The sequence below is a fragment of the Bombina bombina genome, chromosome 5 (genome assembly GCF_027579735.1).
Source record: "Bombina bombina isolate aBomBom1 chromosome 5, aBomBom1.pri, whole genome shotgun sequence".
Taxonomy (NCBI): Eukaryota; Metazoa; Chordata; class Amphibia; order Anura; family Bombinatoridae; genus Bombina; species Bombina bombina.
In genome coordinates this window covers 421,874,920-421,902,383 of record NC_069503.1, presented here as the reverse complement: position 1 = coordinate 421,902,383, position 27,464 = coordinate 421,874,920, and the positions used below count along the sequence as shown (strand labels likewise).

The window sequence follows — 27,464 nt, the reverse complement described above, 5'->3', positions numbered from 1 at the left end:
AAGTTGTGCAACAGAGGATTGGGACAGACAGAAGTAACAACAATGTTTTGATTAATATTTCTATCCGAAACCACTTAAGGAAAAAAAAACTATTTTGTACGAAAAACCGCCTTATCCGCATGAAAGATAAGGTAAGGCGAATCACACTGCAAAGCCGAGAGTTCCGAAATTCTCAGAGCAAAAGAGATAGCAATAAGAAACAATACCTTCCAAGATAGCAACTTAATATCTACAGAATTCATTGGCTCAAACTGAGTCTGCTGCAAAACTTTAAGAACAAGATTAAGGCTCCAAGGAGGAGCAACAGGTTTAAACACAGGCCTGATTCTGACCAGGGCCTGACAAAAAGATTAAACATCTGGTACAGCCGCCAGGCGCTTGTGTAACAAAATAGATAATACAGAAATCTGATCTTTCAGAGAACTGACTGACAACCCTTTCTCCAGACATTCCTGGAGAAGAGACAACATTCTAGGAATCCTTACCCTATTCCAAGAGTAGCCCTTAGATTCACACCAATAAAGGTATTTACGCCATACCTTACGGTAAATTTTTCGAGTAACAGGCTTGCGAGCCTGGATCATGGTCTCAATGACTGACTCAGAAATCCACGCTTAGACAGAACTAAGCGTTCAATCTCCAAGCAGTCAGTTTCAGAGAAACAAGATTTGGATGACCCTGAGTTAGAATCTCCCTCCTCAGAGGCAACCTCCAAGGTGGCCAAGAAGACATTTTCAATAGGTCTGCATACCAGATCCTGCGAGACCATGGAGGAACTATTAGAATTACTGATGCTCTCTTGTTTGATACGAACAATAACTCATGGAAGGAGCGCAAACAGAGGAAACAGGCATGTTAGACCGAAAAATCCCAAGAAACCGCCAGAGCATCTATCAGAGCGGCCTGAGGATCTCTTGAACGGTATCTTGGAAGATTGGCGTTCTGCTGAGACGCCATAAGATCCACCTCCGGCAACCCCATTTGAGGGTTAACCTGGAGAACACCTCCGGATGGAGAGCCCACTGAATAATTTCTGTTTGCTCAGGAAATCTGCTTACCAGTTGTCCACTCCAGGAATGTGGATAGCAGATAAACAATTGTGAGCTTCCGCCCACTGAATAATCCGTGCCACCTCCTTCATGGCTAAGGAACTCCGAGTGGTTAATGTAAGCCACTGAGGTGATGTTGTCCGACTAAAACCTGATAAACCGGGCTAAGGACAATTGAGGCCAAGCCATCAGAGCAATGTAAATCACTCTCAACTCCAAGGTGTTTATGGGGGAGTGCAGACTCCTCTCGAATCCATAGTCCCTGCGCCTTTAATGAGTCCCAGCCCAGACTGCTCCCCAGTCTGTTGTCACAATCACCCAGGAAGGTCTCCAGAAGCATGTGCCCTGAGACAGAAGGTCCTGAAAAAGCCACCACTGGAGAGTCTCGTCTCGACTGGTCAAGATCTATCCTCTGAGACAGATCCGAATGGTCTCCGTTCCATTGTCTGAGCATGCATAATTGCAGAGCTCTCAAATGGAATCGAGCAAAGGGAATGATGTCCATGGAAGCGACCATCAGACCAAATACCTCCATACATTGAGCCACTGATGGCCGAACAGTAGACTGAAGAGAGAGGCAAGGAGAGAATTTTGGATTTTCTGACCTCCGTCAGAAAAATTGTCATAGATAGGGAATCTATTATGGTCCCTAAGAAAACCACCATTGTAGCTGGAACAAGGGAACTCTTTTCCAGATTCACTTTCCAACCGTGGGAATGTAGAAAAGACAACAAGATCTTTGAATAAGATGGCACCTGAACCAATATGTCATCCAGGTATGGCGCCACTGCAATTCCCCGAGATCTGATCACTGCCAAGAGAGCCCCCAGAACCTTTGAGAAAATTATGGGAGCTGTGGCAAAGCCAAAATGAAGAGCCACAAACTGAAAGTGTTTGTTTAGAAAAGCAAATCTCAGGAATTTGTGATGATCCCTGTGGATGGGAATATGAAGATACGCGTCCTTCAGGTCTATAGTCGTCATGAACTGACCCTGAAGAATGACACAAATGGTTTCCATTTTGAAAGACGGTACCCTGAGAAACTTATAGAGGCACTTTAGGTCTAAAATGGGTCGAAAAGTTCCCTCTTTTTTGGAAACCAGGAACAGATTTGAATAGAATCCTAGACCATGTTCCCTTACTGGAACTGGAACAATCACTCCAAGGGAAGAAAGGTCCTGAACACAGTTCAAGAATGCCTCTCTTTTTACCTGGTCTGCAGATAATCTTGAGAGGTGGAATATATCTCCACGCTTGACAAAACAGGGAAAGTCTGTCCCCCACTTGATCTGAAACCGGACCGGGGGCCGACCCTTCATGCTGACTTAGACTCAGCTGAGGGTTTCTTTGATTGCTTCCCCTTATTCCAAGACTGATTAGGCTTTCAAGAAGACTTGGACTGCTCCTGCTTGGAAGAGTGAGAGAGAAAATTTTGATCTTTGCAGTTACTTTGACGTCCTTTGAGTCTATTCTTCTTGTCTTGCAGTAGAAAAGACCCTTTTCCACCCGTAATATCAGAAATTATTTCTGCCAGACCAGGTCCGAACAAGGTCTTACCCTTGTAAGGAAGCGCCAGAAGCTTGGACTTAGAGGTAACATCAGCTGACCAATATTTTAGCCACAATGCCCTGCGGGCTAGGACAGTGAAGCTCGACATCTTGGCTCCCAGTCTAATAACTTGCATGTTAGCATCAGAAATAAAGGAATTGGCTAGTTTGAGAGCCAATTCCTCCAACGGAGTCTCTACTACAATTGATTCAGACAAGGCGTTGCACCAATAAGATGCTGCACTTGCTACTGTGGCAATAAAAACTTCAGGTTGCCATTGAAGACCTTGATGAACATACATCTTCTTCAAATAAGCTTCCAGTTTCTTGTCCAAGGGATCTTTAAAGGAGCAGCTTTCCTCTATAGGAATCGTAGTTCTCTTAGCCAGAGTAGAAATAGCCCCTTCTACTTTAGGCACCGTGCGCCAAGAATCTTTAATGGAGTCAGCAACAGGAAACATCTTTTTAAATACGGGCGACAGGGAGAAAGGAATCCCTGGCTTCTCCCATTCCTGTGAAATAATCTCTGTCACACAGTCTGGGACAGGAAAAACTTCCACAGAGGAAGAAACATCATAATATTTATTACGTTTACTAGACTTCTTAGGGTTGACAAGAACAGAAGTATCAGAGTCGTCCAAAGTAGCCAATACCTTCTTTAACAGTACACAAAGGTGTTCAAGTTTAAATCTGAAGTTTACTTCTTCAGTATCAGATGAAGGAATAATACTGTCTGAATCTGAGATTTCACCCTCAGAGGCTACCAGCGTATCCTCCTCATCAGACTTATGAGGGAGGGCAACCTGCGTAGCAGTAGGTGGAAACTTTACTATCTGAATGTCTAATTCTCCTCTTGCCTTTTCCCAGCATAGGAAAAGCAGATAATACCGCAGATACTGCAGAAGATACCCGTGCAGCAAAATCTGCAGGCAAATAAACTCCTCCAGGAGGCTGAGAGGAACTGTAGGGCATTGTATGTGACGCCATAGAGGTTTGGGACGTTTGAGGAGAAACCTGTGGCACTGACTGAACAGCATCATCCTGAGAGACATTGGGCTCAGAGGGCAATTTATCTTTAAATTTAAGTGTTATAGCTAAGCATGAAGCACAGAATTGCATAGGCAAAACAATTTGTGCCTCTAGGCATAACAAGTATCTGTCAAAAACACAATTGTGATCCATGTCCATAATACTAAATGAAAAATTCCCCAAATAGTAGAATTTTTTTAAATACACTGTCATTTTAAGGATTTTTAATACCACAATTTGGCTGCCAGAAGTCTCTAAAACGATTGTATACTGAAGAGACTGAAATTCAATGACGCTGCTCTGCTCCGTGAATATCCGACAGCAGAGAGAAGTCACATGACCGGCAGAGAGGAAACGACGCAGCAAGTAAAAGGCGTGCGTTTCCCTCTGCCTACAACATAAGATGCAAGTAGCTGCAGCTAGTTTGTCATTTACTCTGTTCTAGATAAGCAAGCAAAGAAAACCAACTGCCAAATTTTAAGTTTATACATACATCCCTGTATAAAACAGAAGCCCCACACACATACTAATAAAGTATTTCAACAACATTAGCCCAAAGAGGAAAAACGTCCCAATAAAGGGAGGATTAATCCCTAGTCTTAACATACATATTGTGCCTTCCCACTGCCAAATAAAATCCTGTATAAAGGATTTTAAAAATTTCCCAATCTACTATTCTTCTGAAGTGCAAGTCTTCAAGACCTAGAAGATAAAAAGCACTGACCTGCAGTCTAGCTGTCTGGCAGGAAGACAGCTCACAAGGTGTGAAAGGACACATACTCCTTATAGAGACCTGTAGAAAAAGAAAGAACAGAGTAACCAACTCTGGCTTTCTGTACCATGGGCAGCAATGTGCTAGGAAACAAAGCAAGGACTACATCACAACTGCCTAACTGCTTAAAAGCCACCACTTGGACTTAGCTAAACACAAATCCTTGCTTGCAGGGAAAAGTACCAGAAAAAGGTATTAATTTCTTCAGACACCAAACTAAACCTCCTCCATTGACGGAGGCAAAGAGAATGACTGGGGATTATGGGTAGGGGAGTGATATTTTGACGCATCCTGCTGGCCAGGAGTGATATTCCCACTAGTAATTGAATGACGTCATGGACTATCCATATCTTAGGAAAGAAAACATTTTTTTAAAAATGATTTGAAGGGACAGTCTACTTGAAATGTTTTATTGTTTAAAAAGATAGATAACCCCCTTGTTACCCATTTTCCAGTTTTGCACAAACACGGTTATATTAAAGGGATACTAAACCCAATTTTCTCTTTAATGATAATCAGATAGAGCATGCAATTTTAAGAAACTTTCTAATTTACTCCTATTAATTTTTCTTCGTTCTCTTGCTATCTTTATTTAAAAAGCAGAAATGTATGCTTGCTTATTGGTTTGCTAAATGTAGCTATCAATAAGCAAGCACTATCCAGGGCGCTGAACCTAAAATGGACTGGCTCCTAAGAATTATATTTCTGCTTTTTAAATAAAGATGGCAAGAGAACGAAGAAAAAACAGAATTTATGCTTACCTGATAAATTACTTTCTCCAACGGTGTGTCCGGTCCACGGCGTCATCCATTACTTGTGGGATATTCTCCTCCCCTACAGGGAAAGGCAAGGAGAGCACACAGCAAGAGCTGTCCATATAGCTCCCCCTCTGTCTCCGCCCCCCAGTCATTCGACCGACGGTTAGGAGAAAAAGGAGAAACTATAGGGTGCCGTGGTGACTGTAGTGTATAAAGAAAAAGAAAAATTTTTCAAACCAGGGCGGGCCGTGGACCGGACACACCGTTGGAGAAAGTAATTTATCAGGTTTTCTCCAACATTGGTGTGTCCGGTCCACGGTGTCATCCATTACTTGTGGGAACCAATACCAAAGCTTTAGGACACGGATGAAGGGAGGGAGCAAATCAGGTTACCTAAACAGAAGGCACCACGGCTTGCAAAACCTTTCCCCCAAAAACAGCCTCCGAAGAAGCAAAAATATCAAATTTGTAAAATTTGGCAAAAGTGTGCAGAGAAGACCAAGTCGCTGCCTTACATATCTGATTAACAGAAGCCTTGTTCTTGAAGGCCCATGTGGAAGCCACAGCCCTAGTGGAGTGAGCTGTGATTCGTTCAGGAGGCTGCCGTCCGGCAGTCTCATAAGCCAATCGGATAATGCTTTTCAGCCAGAAAGAAAGAGAGGTAGCAATAGCTTTTTGTCCTCTCCTCTTACCAGAGTAAACGACAAACAAGGATGAGGTTTGTCTAAAATTCTTTGTTGCTTCTAAATAGAACTTTAAAGCACGGACTACATCTAAATTGTGTAACAAACGTTCCTTCTTTGAAACTGGATTCGGGCACAGAGAAGGAACAACTATTTCCTGGTTAATATTCTTGTTGGAAACAACTTTTGGAAGAAAACCAGGCTTGGTACGCAAAATAACCTTATCTGAATGGAACACCAGATAGGGTGGATCACACTGCAAAGCAGATAATTCAGAAACTCTTCTAGCAGAAGAAATAGCAACCAAAAACAGAACTTTCCAAGATAGCAACTTGATATCTATGGAATGTAAGGGTTCAAACGGAACCCCCTGAAGAACTGAAAGAACTAAATTTAGACTCCAAGGAGGAGTCAAGGGTCTGTAAACAGGTTTGATTCTGACCAAAGCCTGTACAAAAGCTTGTACCTCTGGCACAGCTGCCAGTCGTTTGTATAACAAGACAGATAAAGCAGAAATCTGTCCTTTTAGAGAACTCGCTGACAATCCCTTATCCAAACCTTCTTGGAGAAAGGAGAGGATCTTAGGAATTTTAATCTTACTCCAGGAGAATCCCTTGGATTCACACCAACAGATATATCTTTTCCATATTTTATGGTAAATCTTTCTAGACACAGGTTTTCTGAAAACCCACGCTTGGATAAAATCAAACGTTCAATTTCCAAGCAGTAAGCTGCAGAGAAATTAGATTTGGATGTTCGAATGGACCATGTACTAGAAGATCCTGTCTCAAAGGTAGCTTCCATGGTGGAGCCGATGACATATTCACCAGGTCTGCATACCAAGTCCTGCGCGGCCACGCAGGAGCTATCAGAATCACTGAGGCCTTCTCCTGTTTTATCCTGGCTACAAGCCTGGGAAGGAGAGGGAACGGTGGAAACGCATAAGCTAGGTTGAACGACCAAGGCGCCACTAATGCATCCACTAGAGTGGCCTTGGGATCCCTGGATCTGGACCCGTAGCAAGGAACCTTGAAGTTCTGACGAGACGCCATCAGATCCATGTCTGGAATGCCCCATAATTGAGTCAACTGGGCAAACACCTCCGGGTGGAGTTCCCACTCCCCCGGATAGAAAATCTGACGACTCAGATAATCTGCCTCCCAGTTGTCTACTCCTGGGATGTGGATTGCAGATAGGTGTCAGGAGTGATCCTCCGCCCATTTGATGATCTTGGATACCTCTCTCATCGCCAAGGAACTCCTTGTTCCTCCCTGATGGTTGATGTAAGCTACAGTCGTCATGTTATCTGACTGGAATCTTATGTATCCGGCCTTCGCTAGATGAGGCCAAGCCCGGAGAGCATTGAATATCGCTCTCAGTTCCAGGATGTTGATCGGGGAGAAGAGACTCTTCCCGAGACCATAAACCCTGAGCTTTCAGGGAATCCCAGACCGCGCCCCAGCCTGATAGACTGGCGTCGGTCGTGACAATGACCCACTTTGGTCTGCAGAAACTCATTCCCTGAGACAGGTGATCCTGTCTACTGGAGCATGCACAGTTGTAATGGTCTTAGATGAATTTGAGCAAAAGGTACTATGTCCATTGCTGCAACCATCAACCCTACTACTTCCATGCACTGAGCTATGGAAGGCTGCAGAATAGAGAGAAGAACTTGACAAGCGTTTAGAAGCTTTGACTTTCTGACTTCTGTCAGGAAGATCTTCATTTCAAAAGAATCTATTATTGTTCCCAAAAAGGGAACTCTTGTCGACGGAGACAGGGAACTCTTTTCTACGTTCAACTTCCACCCGTGAAATCTGAGAAAGGCTAGAACAATGTCTGTATGAGCCTTTGCCTTGGAAAGAGACGACGCTTGAATTAGAATGTCGTCCAGATAAGGTGCCACTGCAATGCCCCTTGGTCTTAGAACCGCTAGAAGGGACCCGAGCACCTTTGTGAAAATTCTGGGAGCAGTGGCTAGTCCGAATGGGAGAGCCACAAACTGATAATGTTTGTCCAGAAAGGCGAACCTTAGTAACTGATGATGATCTTTGTGGATAGGAATATGTAGATACGCATCCTTTAAATCCACGGTAGTCATATATTGACCCTCCTGGATTGTAGGTAAAATTGTTCGAATGGTTTCCGTTTTGAACGATGGAACTCTGAGAAATTTGTTTAGAATTTTTAAATCCAGAATTGGTCTGAAAATTCCCTCTTCTTTGGGAACTACAAACAGATTTGAGTAAAAACCCCTGACCTTGTTCCACAGTTGGAACTGGGTGTATCACTCCCATCTTTAACAGGTCTTCTACACAATGTAAGAATGCCTGTCTACTTATTTGGTTTGAAGATAAGTGAGAAATGTGGAACCTTCCCCTTGGGGGTAGTTCCTTGAATTCTAGAAGATAACCCTGAGAGACTATTTCTAGTGTCCAGGGATCCTGAACATCTCTTGCCCAAGCCTGAGCAAAGAGAGAGAGTCTGTCCCCTACTAGATCCGGTCCCGGATCGGGGGCTACCCCTTCATGCTGTCTTGGTAGCAGCAGCAGGCTTCTTGGCCTGTTTACCCTTATTCCAGCCTTGCATTGGTTTCCAAGCTGGTTTAGTCTGGGAAGCGTTACCCTCTTGTCTAGAGGCTGCCGAGTTAGAAGCCGGTCCGTTCCTGAAATTGCGAAAGGAACGAAAATTGGACTTATTCTTAGCCTTGAAAGGCCTATCCTGTGGGAGGGCATGGCCCTTTCCCCCAGTGATGTCTGAAATAATTTCTTTCAATTCTGGCCCAAAAAGGGTCTTACCTTTGAAAGGGATATTAAGCAATTTTGTCTTGGAAGATACATCCGCCGACCAAGACTTTAGCCAGAGCGCTCTGCGCGCCACAATTGCAAACCCTGAATTTTTCGCCGCTAATCTCGCTAACTGCAAAGCGGCATCTAAAATAAAGGAATTAGCTAACTTAAGTGTGTGAATTCTGTCCATGACTTCCTCATACGGAGTCTCCCTACTGAGCGACTTTTCCAGTTCCTCGAACCAGAACCACGCCGCTGTAGTGACAGGAATAATGCACGAAATAGGTTGAAGGAGGTAACCTGTACAAAAATCTTTTTAAGCAAACCCTCCAATTTTTTATCCATAGGATCTTTGAAAACACAATTGTCCTCAATGGGAATGGTCGTGCGTTTGGCTAGTGTAGAAACCGCCCCCTCGACCTTAGGGACTGTTTGCCATATGTCCTTCCTGGGGTCGACCATAGGGAACAATTTCTTAAATATAGGAGGAGGGACAAAAGGTATGCCTGGCTTCTCCCACTCCTTATTCACTATGTCCGCCACCCGTTTAGGTATCGGAAAGGCATCAGGGTGCACCGGGACCTCTAGGAACTTGTCCATCTTGCACAAGTTTTCTGGGATGACCAGATTGTCACAATCATCCAGAGTAGATAGCACCTCCTTAAGTAATGCGTGGAGATGCTCTGATTTAAATTTAAATGTCACAACATCAGGTTCTGCCTGCTGAGAAATTCTTCCTGTATCAGAAATTTCTCCATCTGAGAAACCCTCCCTCACTGCCACTTCAGACTGGTGTGAGGGTATGACAGAAAAATTATCATCAGCGCCCTCCTGCTCTACAGTGTTTAAAACAGAGCAATCGCGCTTTCTCTGAAATGCTGGCATTTTGGATAAAATATTAGCTATGGAGTTATCCATTACTGCCGTCAATTGTTGCATAGTAACAAGCATTGGCGCGCTAGAAGTACTAGGGGTCGCCTGCGCGGGCATAACTGGTATAGACACAGAAGGAGAAGATGTAGAACTATCTCTACTTCCTTCATCTGAGGAATCATCCTGGGCAACCTTACTATTTGTGACAATACTGTCCTTACTGTGTTTGGACGCTATGGCACAATTATCACATATATTTGAAGGGGGAACCACATTGGCTTCCATACATACAGAACATGATCTATCAGAAGGTACAGACATGTTAAACAGGCTTAAACTGGTTAATAAAGTACAAAAAACCGTTTTAAAACAAAACCGTTACTGTCTCTTTAAATGTTAAACAGGGCACACTTTATTACTGAATATGTGAAAAACTATGAAGGAATTATCCAATCTTTACCAAATTTTCACCACAGTGTCTTAATGCAATCAAAGTATTGCACCCCAATTTTCAAGCTGTTAGCCCTTAAAATGTGGAAACTGGAGCCGTTTGCAATTTTAACCCCGCTACAGTCCCAGCCACAGCCTTTGTTGTGACTTCAACTATCCCAGGGGGGTATTTCAAGCCTTCTAGGAACTTTTTCAGTGGACACCAGACCCTCTCACATGCATCTGCATGCACTGTACTTAAAAGAAACTGTGCAATAATGGCGCGAAAATGAGGCTCTGCCTAATACAGTGAAAGGCCCTTCCTGACTGGGAAGGTGTACTTGTTCAGAGCGGCAAGGAGAATGACTGGGGGGCGGAGCCAGAGGGGGAGCTATATGGACAGCTCTTGCTGTGTGCTCTCCTTGCCTTTCCCTGTAGGGGAGGAGAATATCCCACAAGTAATGGATGACGCCGTGGACCAGACACACCAATGTTGGAGAAAACAAATTATGCATACCTGATAATTTCATTTCCATCTGTGGGAGGAGAGTCCACTGCTTCATTCATTACTTCTGGGAATTAAGAACCTGGCCACCAGGAGGAGGCAAAGACATCCCAGCCAAAGGCTTAAATACCTCCTCCACTCATCCCCAGCCCCAGTCATTCTGCCAAGGGAACAAGGAACAGTAGGAGAATATAAGGGTATAAATGGTGGCAGAAGAAAATTAAATTTAGGTCCGCCCCCCCGGAGAAACGGGCGGGAGCAGTGGACTCTCCTCCCACAGATGGAAATGAAATTATCAGTTAAGTATAATTTATGTTTTCCATCTTAATGGGAGGAGAGTCCACTGCTTCATTCATTACTTGTGGGAACAACTGAGGGCACCACAGCCTGCAGAACCTTTCTCCCAAAAGCTGCTTCCGCCGAAGCAAAGACATCAAATTTATACAATTTTGCAAAAGTATGTAGAGAGGACCAAGTGGCTGCTTTACAAATCTGCTCCATAGAGCCCTCATTCTTAAAGGCACAAGAAGAGGCTACAGCTCTAGTTGAGTGAGCAGTAAACCTCTGAGGAGGCTTGTGTCCCGCTGTCTCATATACCAGACGGATCATACACCCTCTGCCGCTGCGCTTCCCTGAATACACAACAAATAAGGACGAAGTCTGTCTGAACTCCTTTGTGGCCTGAAGATAAAACTTCAAGGATAAAACCACGTCCAGATTATGAAGTAACTTCTCCTTTGAAGAAGAAGGGTTAGGACACAAAGAAGGAACTACTATTTCCTGATTGATGTTACGACTTGACACCACCTTGGGAAGAAAACCCAATCCAGTGCACAGAACAGCCTTATCGGCGTGAAAAACTAAGTAGGGAGGCTCACATTGCAAGGCCGCCAACTCAGGACTTTGCGTGCCGATGCAATAGCTAGTAGGAATAGGACTTTCCATGAAAGGATCTTAATGTCAAGCGCATGCATAGGCTTAAACAGAGCCCTCTGCAAAACCTTAAGAACCAAGTTTAAGCTCCAAGGAGGAGCCGAATTCCTAAAGACCGTTCTGATCCTAACTAGAGCCTGAACAAAGGTTTGAATGTCAGGAAGCTCTGCAAGCTTCTTATGCAACAGTACAGACAAAGCCGAGATTTGTCCCTTAGGGAACTGGCGGCAAGACCCTTATCCAGACCGTCCTGGAGGAAGGCCAAAATCCTGGATACCCGGACCCTGTGCCAGAGGCATCCTTGTTCCTCACACCAGGACAAGTAGGTCCTCCACACCTTGTGGTAGATGCTTTGAGTGACTGGCTTCCAGGCCTGAACGAGAGTGTCAATCACTCTCTCCGAGAATACTCTCTTGGCTAAGACTAGACGTTCAATCTCTACACAGTCAGCCTTAGAGAATCAAGATTTTGATGAAGGAAAGGACCTTGAACCAGCAGATCCCTGCGACAAGGTAACCTCCATGGAGGAGATGACATCCACAAACCACATACTCCGCGGCCACAACGGAGCAATCAGAATAGCCAAAGCTTGCTCCTGCTTGATGCGGGCCACTACACGAGGTAGAAGAGGCAACGGTGGAAATATGTAGATTAGGTTGAAATCCCATGGCACCGCCAAGGCATCTATCAGTTCTGCCTGGGGATCCCTGGATCGCGACCCATATCTGGATAGCTTGTAGTTGAGTCTGGACGCCATGAGATCTATCTCCGGCGTCCACCATCTGTTGCAGATCTCCGGGAACACTTCGGGATGGAGAGACCATTCCCCTGGATGAAATGTCTGTCTGCTCAGAAAATCCACTTCCCATCCCGGAATGTGGATCGGTGAGAGCTAACAATTGTTTCTGCCCATTCCAGAATCCGAGATACTTCCCTCATGGCTAGGGAACTTCTTGTCCCCCCTGATGATTTATGTAAGCCACCAAGGAAATGTCCGACAGTAATCTAATGAATCGGGACGACCCCAAGGGAGGCGAAGCCCTCAGAGCGTTGAATATCGCTTGAAGGTCCAGAATATTTATAGGTAGGCTCGATTCCTCTCGAGTCCATCTGCCCTGTGCCTTTCTGGTACCCCAAACAGCTCCCCACCCTGATAGACTTTTATCCGTGGTCACAATCTACCAGGATGGTCTCAAATAGGATGTCCCCTGAGACAGCTGCCCCGGTCGGGACCACCAAGAGAGGGACTCCCTCATCGGTCTGTCCAGAGATATCTTTTGGGACAGATCTGAATGATCGCCATTCCATTGTCTCAACATGCATAGCTGAAGAGGTCCGAAATGGAACCTGGCGAATGGAATGACGTCTATGCTGGATACCATAAGCCCTTTCACCTCCATGTACCTGGCTACAGATGTCCTGGAGGATGTCTGGAGAGCTAGGCAGTTGTACGCAAGCTTGCAACGTCTCTGATCTGTCAAGAATATCTTCATGACTAAAGAATCTATTATTGTACCCAAGAATTCCACACTGTTGCTGGGGACTAAGGAACTCTTTCCTTCGCTTATCTTCCACCCGTGGGATCGAAGGAGGAGAGCCCTCGAGTGATCCTCCACTAGACTGTAGGACGGAGCCTGGACCAGGATATCATCCAGATAAGGTGCCACAGCAATCCCTCTGGCCCTCGCGAGTAGAGCTCTCAGAACCTTTGTAAAGACTCTTGGTGCAGTAGCCAGACCAAACAGAAGGGCTGATCCAGGAAGGCAAATCTTAAAAACCTGACGTGATCTTTGTGGATTGGAACGTAAAGGTAAGCGTCCTTCAGGTCTATAGTCGTCCTAAATTGCCCCTCTTGAACCAGGGGCAAAATTGGCCTGATCGTGTCCATTTTGAACGATGGAACAGACAAAAACTTGTTTAGGGCCTTTAGGTCCAGAATTGGATGAAACGTGTCGTCCTCCTTTGGGACCACGAAAAGGTTTGAATACCCCAGACCTCTTTCTGCCGGAGGGGCTGGGACGATTACTCAGAGAGATGAGAGATCCCTCACACACCCCAGGAAGGCTTCTCTCTTCTCTGGTCTTGAATATATGTGTTTGACAGGAGGAACCTGTCAGGGTTTTTCCCTGTTGTGTGTTTGCCATGTGCTGCTGGCAGCCATTTTACTCACCTCTCTTCCTGACTATGGTGCATTGTGGGGGATGCAGCTCATTTCCTGCACTTGCTTTTATGGCCAGACTAGTGTGCATCATCCATGTGAGACAGGATGCAGTCTCAGAATTGTGATGTCATCACTTTTTATTTAAAGGGCCTCTGTTCAGTATGCTTTGCCTTTGCGTTGTCTCAGACCTGTTTGTGAGAGTTCCCGTGTATTACCTGGCTGCCTGACGTCCTTCCTGGTTCCTGATCCCTGGCTTGTTCCTGACTTTGCAGTGTTCCTTGTTCCTGATTCCAGCTCGTCTGACTATTCGCTTTGGCTCCTGACTCGGCTCGTCTGACTACCAGCTCTGGTTTTGACTCCTGGCTTGTTATTTGACATGTGGACTTTTTATTATTTTTTGCTATTAATAAAGGTGTGATTATTTTTGCACTTCTCGTCTCAGTCTGATTCCTGGCACCCTGACAGAACCGAGGACGGATTGGGGGCCGCCCCTTCATGCTGACTGGCTCGGCGGGCTTCTTGTTCTGCTTGGACTTGTTCCAATAATTAGCTGGCTTCCAAGATCCCTTGGACTGCTCAGACTTTGTGGCAGGCTGCTGGCGCTGAGACTTGTCCTCACGGAAGGGATGAAAAGTAGACCCCTTAGGTTTAGTCTTCTTATCCTGAGGCAAGAAGGCACCCTTGCCACCCGTGACCATAATAATGGAATCAAGGCCTGGGCCAAACAAAACTTTCCCCTTGAACACTGCAATACCCGAAGGCTACAAGATCTGCCACAAAGACCGCAGCAACCGACCTGGAGGAGGCATCGCTATCATCCACAAACACACCATCAAAGTCGCAACAAGCTCTGACGACCACTCACCAGGCCTATAACACCTACACTTCAAGATCCAGATCAACCCCAACACCACCCTCCGCTACAGACATCGCGGACCTCGTCCTGCCTTCTGCAACTCCATCACAGACCACATCGCACCCCATGCCCTCGCCTCAATGGACTACATCCTCCTCAGTTACCTCAACTTCCATCTTGATAACTCCAACGATCACAACACCTCCACCCTCCTGGAAAACCTCAGAACCATCGGACTGAAGCAACTCGTAAATTACCCAACCCACGCAGCCGGCCACAACCTCAACCCGATCTTCTTGTTAGGCAACCACATCTCAGTCAATAACATCACCAAACTCCTCTGGACTGACCACCACTGCATACACTTCACCTTCAACAAACCCACCACCCACCTCCGACAGTACCGCCCGCCCCCGCAGAAACTGGATCATCACCCAAGACCAACTACACCGCACCCTAAACAAATCCTCCCCACCTACCTCCACAGACGCCAACTCGTCCACCCACAACCTCCACCTCTGGATTACAGACTGCTCCAACATCGTTGCCCCCCTTAAAAAACCGTCTAGCCGCCAAACCACCAACAAGGCCAGTTGGTTCACCCCAGCCCTTCAGGACTCCAAACGCCACTGCAGACGATTGGAAAGAGCCTGGAGACCCAGCAAGACCCTTCTGGAAAAAGCTGCCTTTAAGGAAGCAATCACCACCCACCACCACCTCATAAAAACCGCCAAAAAAGGAGCCATCCAAGACAAAATCAACTCTAATGCACACAACAGCAAGGAGTTGTTCTCAGTCATCAAGGAATTCTCTAAACCTAACAGCGACACCACCAACATCCCACCCTCCCAGGACCTCTGCAATACCCTCGCTGCCCACTTCCACCGCAAGATCCTCGACATCTATGACAGTTTCACACCTCATAACTCAAATTCCACCACCCACTCCCCTACACCCCTCCCAAATTTGCCCCCCCCACACGGACTATCTGGAGCCCCCTCACCACAGAGGACATGAATCATGAAATCCATCCACTCCAGCGCACCCTCAGACCCATGCCCTCATCACATATTTAACAAAGCAAGCAACACCATCGCCCCTGAACTCTGCTGCACGATCAACTGCTCCATCAAAACCGGCACCTTCCCGGATGTCTGGAAGCACGCAGAACTGAAACCCCTGCTGAAGAAGCCCTCAGCAGACCCCACAGACCCGAATAACTACCCCCCATCTCTCTAGTCCCCTTCCCGGCCAAAGTCATAGAGAAGTCCATCAACTCGCAACTTATTGACCACATTGAGGCCAACCACACCCTGGACCACTCCCAATCCGGCTTCAGAAGCAGCCTTTGACCCTGTCGTCCACAACACCCTCTGCACCCGCCTACACGACGCCGGCTTATGCAGCAAAGCCCTGTAATGGATCACCTCCTTCCTCACGGGCAGGACCCAAAAAGTCAGACTACCTCCCTTCTCCTCCAAACCCACACCAGTCAACTGTGGTGTACCGCAAGGCTCTTCGCTGAGCCCCACCCTCTTCAACATCTACATGGCCCCTCTCGCAGCCATCGTCTGACACCACAACCTCAACATCGTCTCCTACGCTGACGACACCCAGTTAATCATCTCACTCACCCGAGATCCCACCACTGCCAAAAAGAATGTCCACAAAGGCCTGACAGAAATCACCACCTGGATGAATGACAACCAGCTCAAACACAGACAAAACCGAAGTCCTCCTCCTCGGACCCAATAAATCCGCCTGGGATGACTTCTGGTGGCCCACAGCCCTCGGTCACCCTCCAACCACAACCGACCATGCACGAAATCTAGGCTTCATCCTGGACTCATCACATCTCCATGAACTGACAAATCAACCTCAACATGCTTCCACATCCTGCATCTGCTACAAAAAATCTTCAAGTGGATCCCTACCGAAACCAGGAAAACAGTCACCCACGCCCTTGTCAGCAGCCGGTTGGACTATGGCAACGCACTCTACGCCGACTCCACCATCAAACTCCAAAAGAGACTCCAATGCATCCAGAACACCTCATCCTGACTTATCCTCGACATCCCTCTCCAATGCCACATCACCAAACACCTAAGTAACCTTCACTGGCTCCCCATCAACAAGAGAATCACCTTCAAGTTTCTTACCCACGCATTCAAGGCCCTACACAACATCGGACCCAAATACATAAACCACTGCGTACATTTATACACCCCCGCCAGACAACTATGATCGGCCACAACGGGCGGAAGATCCTCCTCCCACATAGCAGCAAAGACATGGAACACCCTCCCGCTGCACCTCAGACAATCCACCTCCCTTACAAAGTTTAGAAAGGACCTCAAAACCTGGCTCTTCGACTGAACGCCCATCCCCTCCCCCCCTTCCCCCTATCTGCTTTACCTTAGCGCCTTGAGACCCTCACGGGTGATTAGTTTGCGCTCTATAAGTACCCTATAGATAGATTGAACGGAAGGGAATGAAAATAAGACTTGGAAGACATGTCAGCAGACCACGACTTTAACCATAAAAGCCCTGCGGGCTAAAACAGAAAAACCTGATGTCTTAGCATTCAGGTGAATAATCTGCATGTAAGCATCACAAATGAATGAATGCGCTACCCTTAAGGCCTTAATTCGTTCCTGAATCTCATCAAGAGGAGTGTCCACCTTGACCATAGCTGACAGAGCGTCCCACCAGTAGGTAGCCGCACCTGCCAGTCCGGAACGGGGAATAGCTTTTCAAAAGAAGAGGAGGGGAATAGGACGAGCCAAGTTTCTCCCATTCATTTTTAATAATATTAGCCATCTTGATGGGAACCGGGAAGGCCTAAGGCACTACCCTGTCCTCATACAACCCTATCAGGTTTAGGGATCGATGGTTCCTCCTGTAGTTTCGGTTACGGTACCTCCAACGTAGCAAGCACCTCTTTCAGCAGGAAGCGCAAATGCTCCATTTTAAACATAAAATTTGGTTCCTCCACGGACGGAGGCCTAGAAGTAGCCGATTCTGACCATGAAGCGACATCCTCCAATAAGTCAGAGTTGTCCTCAGCGGATAATCTGAGACATCCAGCGGAGTCGAAGGCCCCTGAGACGGATAGAAGTGCCGAACCTTCCGCTTGCGCTTAGTAGGGCGAAGCATCGCATTAATGGCCGCAGAAACCACTGTCTGTAACTGGTCGGAAAAGTCACGCGGCAAAAGGGCCCCTCCCGCGGGAGGATTAGTAGTGTCCTGGGGAACTGCTTGTGTAATCTGAGATGATTGCAGGAAACACACCGCGCAGGGCGGATAAACCCTTCTGAGGTGGACGGCTCAGTCATTCTAAATATTCTATTCTTTTTAGATATAGCAATATTGTCAAAGCATGTGGAACAGAGTTGAGTAGGTAGTTTCAACTGGAACCTTATCACAATATACACAATTAATCGGTTTAGATAAAGAGGAAGTATCCTCTAACATATCAGAGTACTCCATAGCTTGCGCCTTTATTACGGACTTGATTAAAGTTAAATGGCACCTTTATATCCCAATGGCCGGGGCACTCACCACCTCCTAAGACCCGGACTACGAGAAACAGCTTCGACTCCAAACTCAGGTCGATAAAGAGGAAGTTACAGAGGCCACACCCGGTCACATAGAGTGCCATGCAGGACCGCCCCTGCACTCGAGAGAAGAATGCGCCAAAAAAGCCCGCCTCAATCTCTCGCTAAGTGAACTGACTGTTCCACACTGACAGAGCCTCATCTCACACAAATGCAGAATAAAACACAAACAATATTATGCACAATAAACTCCCCCCTTGTTAAATAACCCCCCTTCCGAGGGAATTACCATAGATTCTATAAAGATAAAAAAGCCACACTGTGACCCTGTCTTCTTACGTTATCATATATATAAATATATATATAAATGAAACGATCTTACCAGAATCAACAATGAGGAACAGGAACACGGCCTTTCAAGTGTGACAGGGAAGTAGCAATCGCTCCTGACATGGACTTGAGAACATAAAAGCAGGCAGCGAAACTCGTCAACGCTGATTGCTATTGGAGATGTTAATCTGAGTCGGGATGGGTTCGCAGAAAGACTCTCCATGCATCTCCGGACTCTTACATTCATCCATGCTCTCACTGAGAGGCTGACATGACTACTTCAAACTCCAGTCCCATTTCGAAGAGTACGACCCTCCATAAGAGACTACTCCGAATCTTCTGACACTTCTCTGCCAACCTCCTGTGACGAAAGGCAAAGAATGAATGGGGGATGAGGGGAGTGGGGGAGGTATTTAAACCTTTGGCTGGGGTGTCTTTGCCTCTTCCTGCTGTCCAGGTTCTTAATTCCCACAAGTAATGAATGAAGCAGTGGACTCTCCTCCCATTAAAATGGAAATTGATAATAGGAGTAAATTCAAAAGTTGCTTAAAATTGCATGCTCTATCTGAATCCTGAAAGGAAAAATGTTGGGTTTAGTATCCCTTTAATATCCTTTTTACTTTTGTGAGAACCTTGTATCTAAGCCTCTGCAGACTGCCCCCTTATTTCAGTTCTTTTGACAGACTTTCATATTAGCCAATCAGTGCTAGGTAACTCAGTGGGAGTGAGCACAATGTTAACTATATGGCACACATGAACTAGCTGTGAAAAACAGAATTTATGTTTACCTGATAAATTACTTTCTCCAACGGTGTGTCCGGTCCACGGCGTCATCCTTACTTGTGGGATATTCTCTTCCCCAACAGGAAATGGCAAAGAGCCCAGCAAAGCTGGTCACATGATCCCTCCTAGGCTCCGCCTACCCCAGTCATTCGACCGACGTTAAGGAGGAATATTTGCATAGGAGAAACCATATGGTACCGTGGTGACTGTAGTTAAAGAAAATAAAATATCAGACCTGATTAAAAAAACCAGGGCGGGCCGTGGACCGGACACACCGTTGGAGAAAGTAATTTATCAGGTAAACATAAATTCTGTTTTCTCCAACATAGGTGTGTCCGGTCCACGGCGTCATCCTTACTTGTGGGAACCAATACCAAAGCTTTAGGACACGGATGAAGGGAGGGAGCAAATCAGGTCACCTAAATGGAAGGCACCACGGCTTGCAAAACCTTTCTCCCAAAAATAGCCTCAGAAGAAGCAAAAGTATCAAACTTGTAAAATTTGGTAAAAGTGTGCAGTGAAGACCAAGTCGCTGCCCTACATATCTGATCAACAGAAGCCTCGTTCTTGAAGGCCCATGTGGAAGCCACAGCCCTAGTGGAATGAGCTGTGATTCTTTCGGGAGGCTGCCGTCCTGCAGTCTCGTAAGCCAATCTGATGATGCTTTTAATCCAAAAGGAGAGAGAGGTAGAAGTTGCTTTTTGACCTCTCCTTTTACCGGAGTAAACAACAAACAAGGAAGATGTTTGTCTAAAATCCTTTGTAGCATCTAAATAGAATTTTAGAGCGCGAACAACATCCAAATTGTGCAACAAACGTTCCTTCTTTGAAACTGGTTTCGGACACAGAGAAGGTACGATAATCTCCTGGTTAATGTTTTTGTTAGAAACAACTTTTGGAAGAAAACCAGGTTTAGTACGTAAAACCACCTTATCTGCATGGAACACCAGATAAGGAGGAGAACACTGCAGAGCAGATAATTCTGAAACTCTTCTAGCAGAAGAAATTGCAACTAAAAACAAAACTTTCCAAGATAATAACTTAATATCAACGGAATGTAAGGGTTCAAACGGAACCCCCTGAAGAACTGAAAGAACTAAATTGAGACTCCAAGGAGGAGTCAAAGGTTTGTAAACAGGCTTAATTCTAACCAGAGCCTGAACAAAAGCTTGAACATCTGGCACAGCTGCCAGCTTTTTGTGAAGTAACACAGACAAGGCAGAAATCTGTCCCTTCAGGGAACTTGCAGATAATCCTTTTTCTAATCCGTCTTGAAGGAAGGATAAAATCTTAGGAATCTTAACCTTGTCCCAAGGGAATCCTTTAGATTCACACCAACAGATATATTTTTTCCAAATCTTGTGGTAAATCTTTCTAGTTACAGGCTTTCTGGCCTGAACAAGAGTATCAATAACAGAATCTGAGAATCCTCGCTTCGATAGAATCAAGCGTTCAATCTCCAAGCAGTCAGCTGGAGTGAAACCAGATTCGGATGTTCGAACGGACCCTGAACAAGAAGGTCTCGTCTCAAAGGTAGCTTCCAAGGTGGAGCCGATGACATATTCACCAGATCTGCATACCAAGTCCTGCGTGGCCACGCAGGAGCTATCAAGATCACCGACGCCCTCTCCTGATTGATCCTGGCTACCAGCCTGGGGATGAGAGGAAACGGCGGGAACACATAAACTAGTTTGAAGGTCCAAGGTGCTACTAGTGCATCCACTAGAGCCGCCTTGGGATCCCTGGATCTGGACCCGTAGCAAGGAACTTTGCAGTTCTGACGAGAGGCCATTAGATCCATGTCTGGAATGCCCCACCGCTGGGTGACTTGGGCAAAGATTTCCGGATGGAGTTCCCACTCCCCCGGATGCAATGTCTGACGACTCAGAAAATCCGCTTCCCAATTTTCCACTCCTGGGATGTGGATAGCAGACAGGTGGCAGGAGTGAGACTCCGCCCATAGAATGATTTTGGTCACTTCTTCCATCGCTAGGGAACTCCTTGTTCCCCCCTGATGGTTGATGTACGCAACAGTCGTCATGTTGTCTGATTGAAACCGTATGAACTTGGTCCTCGCTAGCTGAGGCCAAGCCTTGAGAGCATTGAATATCGCTCTCAGCTCCAGAATATTTATCGGTAGAAGATCAGAATGTCGTCCAGGTAAGGTACTACTGCAATGCCCCTTGGTCTTAGCACCGCTAGAAGGGACCCTAGTACCTTTGTGAAAATCCTTGGAGCAGTGGCTAATCCGAAAGGAAGCGCCACGAACTGGTAATGTTTGTCCAGGAATGCGAACCTTAGGAACCGATGATGTTCCTTGTGGATAGGAATATGTAGATACGCATCCTTTAAATCCACCGTGGTCATGAATTGACCTTCCTGGATGGAAGGAAGAATAGTTCGAATGGTTTCCATCTTGAACGATGGAACCTTGAGAAACTTGTTTAAGATCTTGAGATCTAAGATTGGTCTGAACGTTCCCTCTTTTTTGGGAACTATGAACAGATTGGAGTAGAACCCTATCCCTTGTTCTCTTAGTGGAACAGGATGAATCACTCCCATTTTTAACAGGTCTTCTACACAATGTAAGAACGCCTGTCTTTTTATGTGGTCTGAAGACAACTGAGACCTGTGGAACCTCCCCCTTGGGGGAAGTCCCTTGAATTCCAGAAGATAACCCTGGGAGACTATTTCTAGCGCCCAAGGATCCAGAACATCTCTTGCCCAAGCCTGAGCGAAGAGAGAGAGTCTGCCCCCCACCAGATCCGGTCCCGGATCGGGGGCCAATATTTCATGCTGTCTTGGTAGCAGTGGCAGGTTTCTTGGCCTGCTTTCCCTTATTCCAGCCTTGCATTGGTCTCCAAGCTGGCTTGGCTTGAGAAGTATTACCCTCTTGCTTAGAGGACGTAGCACTTTGGGCTGGTCCGTTTTTACGAAAGGGACGAAAATTAGGTCTATTTTTCGCCTTGAAAGGCCGATCCTGAGGAAGGGCGTGGCCCTTACCCCCAGTGATATCAGAGATAATCTCTTTCAAGTCAGGGCCAAACAGCGTTTTCCCCTTGAAAGGAATATTTAGTAGCTTGTTCTTGGAAGACGCATCAGCCGACCAAGATTTCAACCAAAGCGCTCTGCGCGCCACAATAGCAAACCCAGAATTCTTAGCCGCTAACCTAGCCAATTGCAAAGTGGCGTCTAGGGTGAAAGAATTAGCCAATTTGAGAGCATTGATTCTGTCCATAATCTCCTCATAAGGAGGAGAATCACTATTGAGCGCCTTTATCAGCTCATCAAACCAGAAACATGCGGCTGTAGTGACAGGGACAATGCATGAAATTGGTTGTAGAAGGTAACCCTGCTGAACAAACATCTTTTTAAGCAAACCTTCTAATTTTTTATCCATAGGATCTTTGAAAGCACAACTATCCTCTATGGGTATAGTGGTGCGTTTGTTTAAAGTAGAAACCGCTCCCTCGACCTTGGGGACTGTCTGCCATAAGTCCTTTCTGGGGTCGACCATAGGAAACAATTTTTTAAATATGGGGGGAGGGACGAAAGGAATACCGGGCCTTTCCCATTCTTTATTAACAATGTCCGCCACCCGCTTGGGTATAGGAAAAGCTTCTGGGAGCCCCGGCACCTCTAGGAACTTGTCCATTTTACATAGTTTCTCTGGGATGACCAACTTTTCACAATCATCCAGAGTGGATAATACCTCCTTAAGCAGAATGCGGAGATGTTCCAACTTAAATTTAAATGCAATTACATCAGGTTCAGCCTGTTGAGAAATGTTCCCTGAATCAGTAATTTCTCCCTCAGACAAAACCTCCCTGGCCCCCTCAGATTGGGTTAGGGGCCCTTCAGAGATATTAATATCAGCGTCGTCATGCTCTTCAGTAACTAAAACAGAGCAGCCACGCTTACGCTGACAAGGGTTCATTTTGGCTAAAATGTTTTTGACAGAATTATCCATTACAGCCGTTAATTGTTGCATAGTAAGGAGTATTGGCGCGCTAGATGTACTAGGGGCCTCCTGAGTGGGCAAGACTCGTGTAGACGAAGGAGGGAATGATGCAGTACCATGCTTACTCCCCTCACTTGAGGAATCATCTTGGGCATCATTGTCATTATCACATAAATCACATTTATTTAAATGAACAGGAATTCTGGCTTCCCCACATTCAGAACTCAGTCTATCTGGTAGTTCAGACATGTTAAACAGGCATAAACTTGATAATAAAGTACAAAAAACGTTTTAAAATAAAACCGTTACTGTCACTTTAAATTTTAAACTGAACACACTTTATTACTGCAATTGCGAAAAAACATGAAGGAATTGTACAAAATTCACCAAATTTTCACCACAGTGTCTTAAAGCCTTAAAAGTATTGCACACCAAATTTGGAAGCTTTAACCCTTAAAATAACGGAACCGGAGCCGTTTTAACACTTTAACCCCTTTACAGTCCCTGGTATCTGCTTTGCTGAGACCCAACCAAACCCAAAGGGGAATACGATACCAAATGACGCCTTCAGAAAGTCTTTTCTAAGTATCAGAGCTCCTCTCACATGCGACTGCATGCCATGCTTCTCAAAAACAAGTGCGCCACACCGGCGCGAAAATGAGGCTCTGCTTATGCTTTGGGAAAGCCCCTAAGAAATAAGGTGTCTAATACAGTGCCTGCCGATATTATAATATCAATATACCCAGATAAAATGATTCCTCAAGGCTAAATATGTGTTAATAATGAATCGATTTAGCCCAGAAAAGTCTACAGTCTTAATAAGCCCTTGTGAAGCCCTTATTTACCATCGTAATAAACATGGCTTACCGGATCCCATAGGGAAAATGACAGCTTCCAGCATTACATCGTCTTGTTAGAATGTGTCATACCTCAAGCAGCAAGAGACTGCACACTGTTCCCCCAACTGAAGTTAATTGCTCTCAACAGTCCTGTGTGGAACAGCCATGGATTTTAGTTACGGTTGCTAAAATCATTTTCCTCATACAAACAGAAATCTTCATCTCTTTTCTGTTTCTGAGTAAATAGTACATACCAGCACTATTTCAAAATAACAAACTCTTGATTGAATAATAAAAACTACAGTTAAACACTAAAAAACTCTAAGCCATCTCCGTGGAGATGTTGCCTGTACAACGGCAAAGAGAATGACTGGGGTAGGCGGAGCCTAGGAGGGATCATGTGACCAGCTTTGCTGGGCTCTTTGCCATTTCCTGTTGGGGAAGAGAATATCCCACAAGTAAGGATGACGCCGTGGACCGGACACACCTATGTTGGAGAAAACAGCTTAAATGCACTGAGATAAGAAGGGGTCTTCAATGGCTTAGAAATTAGCATATGAGCCTACCCAGGTTTAGCTTTCAACAAAGAATACCAAGAGAAGAAAGAAGAGTTGATAATAAAAGTAAAATAAAAGTAAATTGGAAAGGTGTTTAAAATTGCATGTCCTATCTCACTGGTTTTCAAACCTGTCCTCAGGCCTCACTAACAGGCCACATTTTGAGGCTATCTGAACAGGAGCATAAGTGAAATAATCCGCTGTAGTAAACACTTATTTTAACTGCTCTCATCCAAGGTAATCACAAAAACCTAGCCTGTTTGGGAGACCTGAGGACAGGTTTGAAAACCAGTGCCCTAACTGAATCATGAAAGTTTAATTTTGACTAGACTGTCCCTTTAAGGTTGCACTCATTTTCAGCGCTGGTAAAACGTTTTTGAAACGCTAGGATTCACAATTACTTTAATCTACTCAATGTGCTAACATTTATGCTATGATTATCTTGTAGGTAATACACTTGTAAGAGGCATAACTTGTCTGGACTTACTGTATTTTAGCAAATCTACTAAACAGATCTCAGCGAGGTGCACTGTCTATGATCCAGTCTCGTTATAATATGGGTATCTGTACAGACATTATAATGATATAATAAACCGCATTAAAGTTTTAATATATACTCTTCACTGCTTCTATTAACACCTTGCCGCTTGATATTTTTTTTTTACCTATAATGTTTTCCATTTAATTTACTTGGGAGAGATTGCTATTGTGCTATCTTGAACAATTTAAGATACATGCCAGAGCAATACATTGAAAGTACTATATTTTGTTTTATTGACAATATAGTGCTTTTTCTGCCTGCTTTCTATCATAGCATATGCAGAAGGGTGGTCTTTTTGTGGATGTTCAATATGATATGACTGGCAATGCTGGGTTTGTTAGATGGGCAGTACCTATTCATTCACAGGTGTTGTACTCTTGTATAGCAAGTTGGTAACTTGATAACGGTGTGGGTGAGGTATCTTCAGTTGTGCATTTTACTTAGGTGTACTAATGCTACGAGTAACATGAATAAAAAGTGGTCTGTTTTTTTCAGCTTTAGCTATCTGAACATACCACACATCCCCTATATTAAATTAACTGGTTTTGTTTAGTCTGTTGTGTATCTTTTTTTCTTTTGATAGAACATGAATCAATGTAATTTGGTAGCAGGCAATTTACAAATAAACGATGACATTGCAAGATAATTTGCCGCTTTCATTTGTAGCATATGAATCATAAAATTACCTTAAACTTTCAAGCTCTTGTCTTCTAAGGGGAGAAGAAGGTGGGGCTGAAATGAATTTATCTCCGTCATGGCTTTTATTACTATAAAAAAAAGAAGAAATTAATTTAGGACAACCATATTACAACTACTAACAAAGCTACTGTTAAGTTATTGAAGTGTAAAAGCATTGTGTGTACTTACCTGCATGCTTCACTGCTTTCTCCACCAGAGTCCGTGTTGCCTGTTTGCACACCACTTTTGGAGCCATTTTCTTGTTTTACATCTTGCTGGTCCTCCGGTAAAAGCAGCAAAGCATTTCTCAAACATATGGCTGCAAATTCCATGCTGGCTACAGGAATAGCAGTTGACTCCCCATCACTGTAGGGAATAATGTTATATAAAAATCCTCATTTAGTAAAAGAAAAGGTTTTGCAAGACTTAGAAATATACTATAAAAATGTATATAAAAAGTACAGAAGCAAAAATGTTTTAAAAAAAATTATTATTATTATTATACTTTATTTATTAAGCGCCAACATATTCCGCAGCGCTGTCCATGGATACGATTCATTTAAATAAAACAATACAAGACTTGTAAGATACAGAACAACATTTACAAACTCATACAGGAGGAATTGAGGGCCCTATTCCCGTGGGAACTTACTGTCCCTTTCAAAAAAACATTTAAAAGGGACAGTAAAATCATAATTAGACATTCACGATTCAAACAGAGAATACAATTTTAAACAACTTTCCAATTGACTTATATTATTTAAATTTGCTTCTTTCTTTTGTTAACCTTTGTTGAAGGGGTTATCTAGGTAAGCTCAGCAGCAGCAAAAGCACATGGGTGCTAGTTGCTGATTGGTGGCTGCATATATATGCCTATTGTCATTGTCTCACCCTATGTGTTCTGTTAGCAACCATGTGTGTGTGTGTGTATATATAAATATATACACACACATACACTGTGCAAAAAAGGCAGCACTCACTGGTCATTTATAAATAAAATATAGCTTTTAATGATGCAAAAGGTTAAAATGTTGGGAAAAACGACATAGCTGGTGTGACCACTTCGGATTTATCTTTTGGGACATTTGAAAAAGATGCCAGTTAGGCATCGAAACGTCATGTTTTTCCCAACATTTTAACCTTTTGCATCATTAAAAGCTATATTTTATTTATAAATGACCAGTGAGTGCTTCCTTTTTTGCACAGTACATACTTTTTTGACATTGCACCCTGGCAGCTGCTACTAAAATACGGTGTGCATTCCTACACAGGACTTTAAGTGAAGGTCAAGTCTGTCGTTGTGGATAGCATTTTTCAATATGTTAGCTAAATTCATTATGATGTTCATTCATCAAATTATATGTGAACGCAATAAAAAGTTGTAATTTTTACTTTTTTAATCCGCTCCGTTTTTGGCTGTACAATCCGCCCGCCATTGTGTCTTCATTGATTGACATAATTCATCTCCAATCGATATTTTATCCCCGTGGCGTCCAGCCCCTTTTCTCTTTCGTCATCGCCACCTTATGCGCATGCGTTTAAGCAAACAGCACATCATCATTGGCATGCTCGTTCATGTAACGCACATGCGTTGTCAGCTCTCATAATCATACATTGAATCTACAGCATCACTCTCTCGTGCATCCTAGCAAATTCGCTTGTAAGCATAAGAATAGGTAATAACGATAACGCTGCGCATCTACCAAACTAATAGTGCTATATTACTATCGATTTATACTTGCTTACTGAATGATTTGTGAATAATCAAGGTATTAATTTATTGGGCTAACGTAATTATTCATTATTTTCATTACGGCGGTCAACAATATTTGCA

At 44.6% G+C, this 27,464-nt stretch overlaps 1 protein-coding gene across 2 annotated transcripts in view; it reads right to left on the bottom strand.

Moving 5' to 3' along the window:
- The window catches only part of CNOT10 (CCR4-NOT transcription complex subunit 10), a 359,909-nt gene that overhangs the window by 162,106 nt on the left and 170,339 nt on the right, over positions 1–27,464 (bottom strand). For both annotated transcript variants that reach the window (XM_053714260.1, XM_053714259.1), the window contains exons 13-14: positions 25,820–25,996; positions 25,639–25,719 (exon numbers count right to left, since the gene is read on the bottom strand). In XM_053714260.1, the coding sequence (XP_053570235.1) occupies positions 25,639–25,719; positions 25,820–25,996 (258 nt within the window). The remainder of the gene's footprint in view (positions 1–25,638; positions 25,720–25,819; positions 25,997–27,464) is intronic.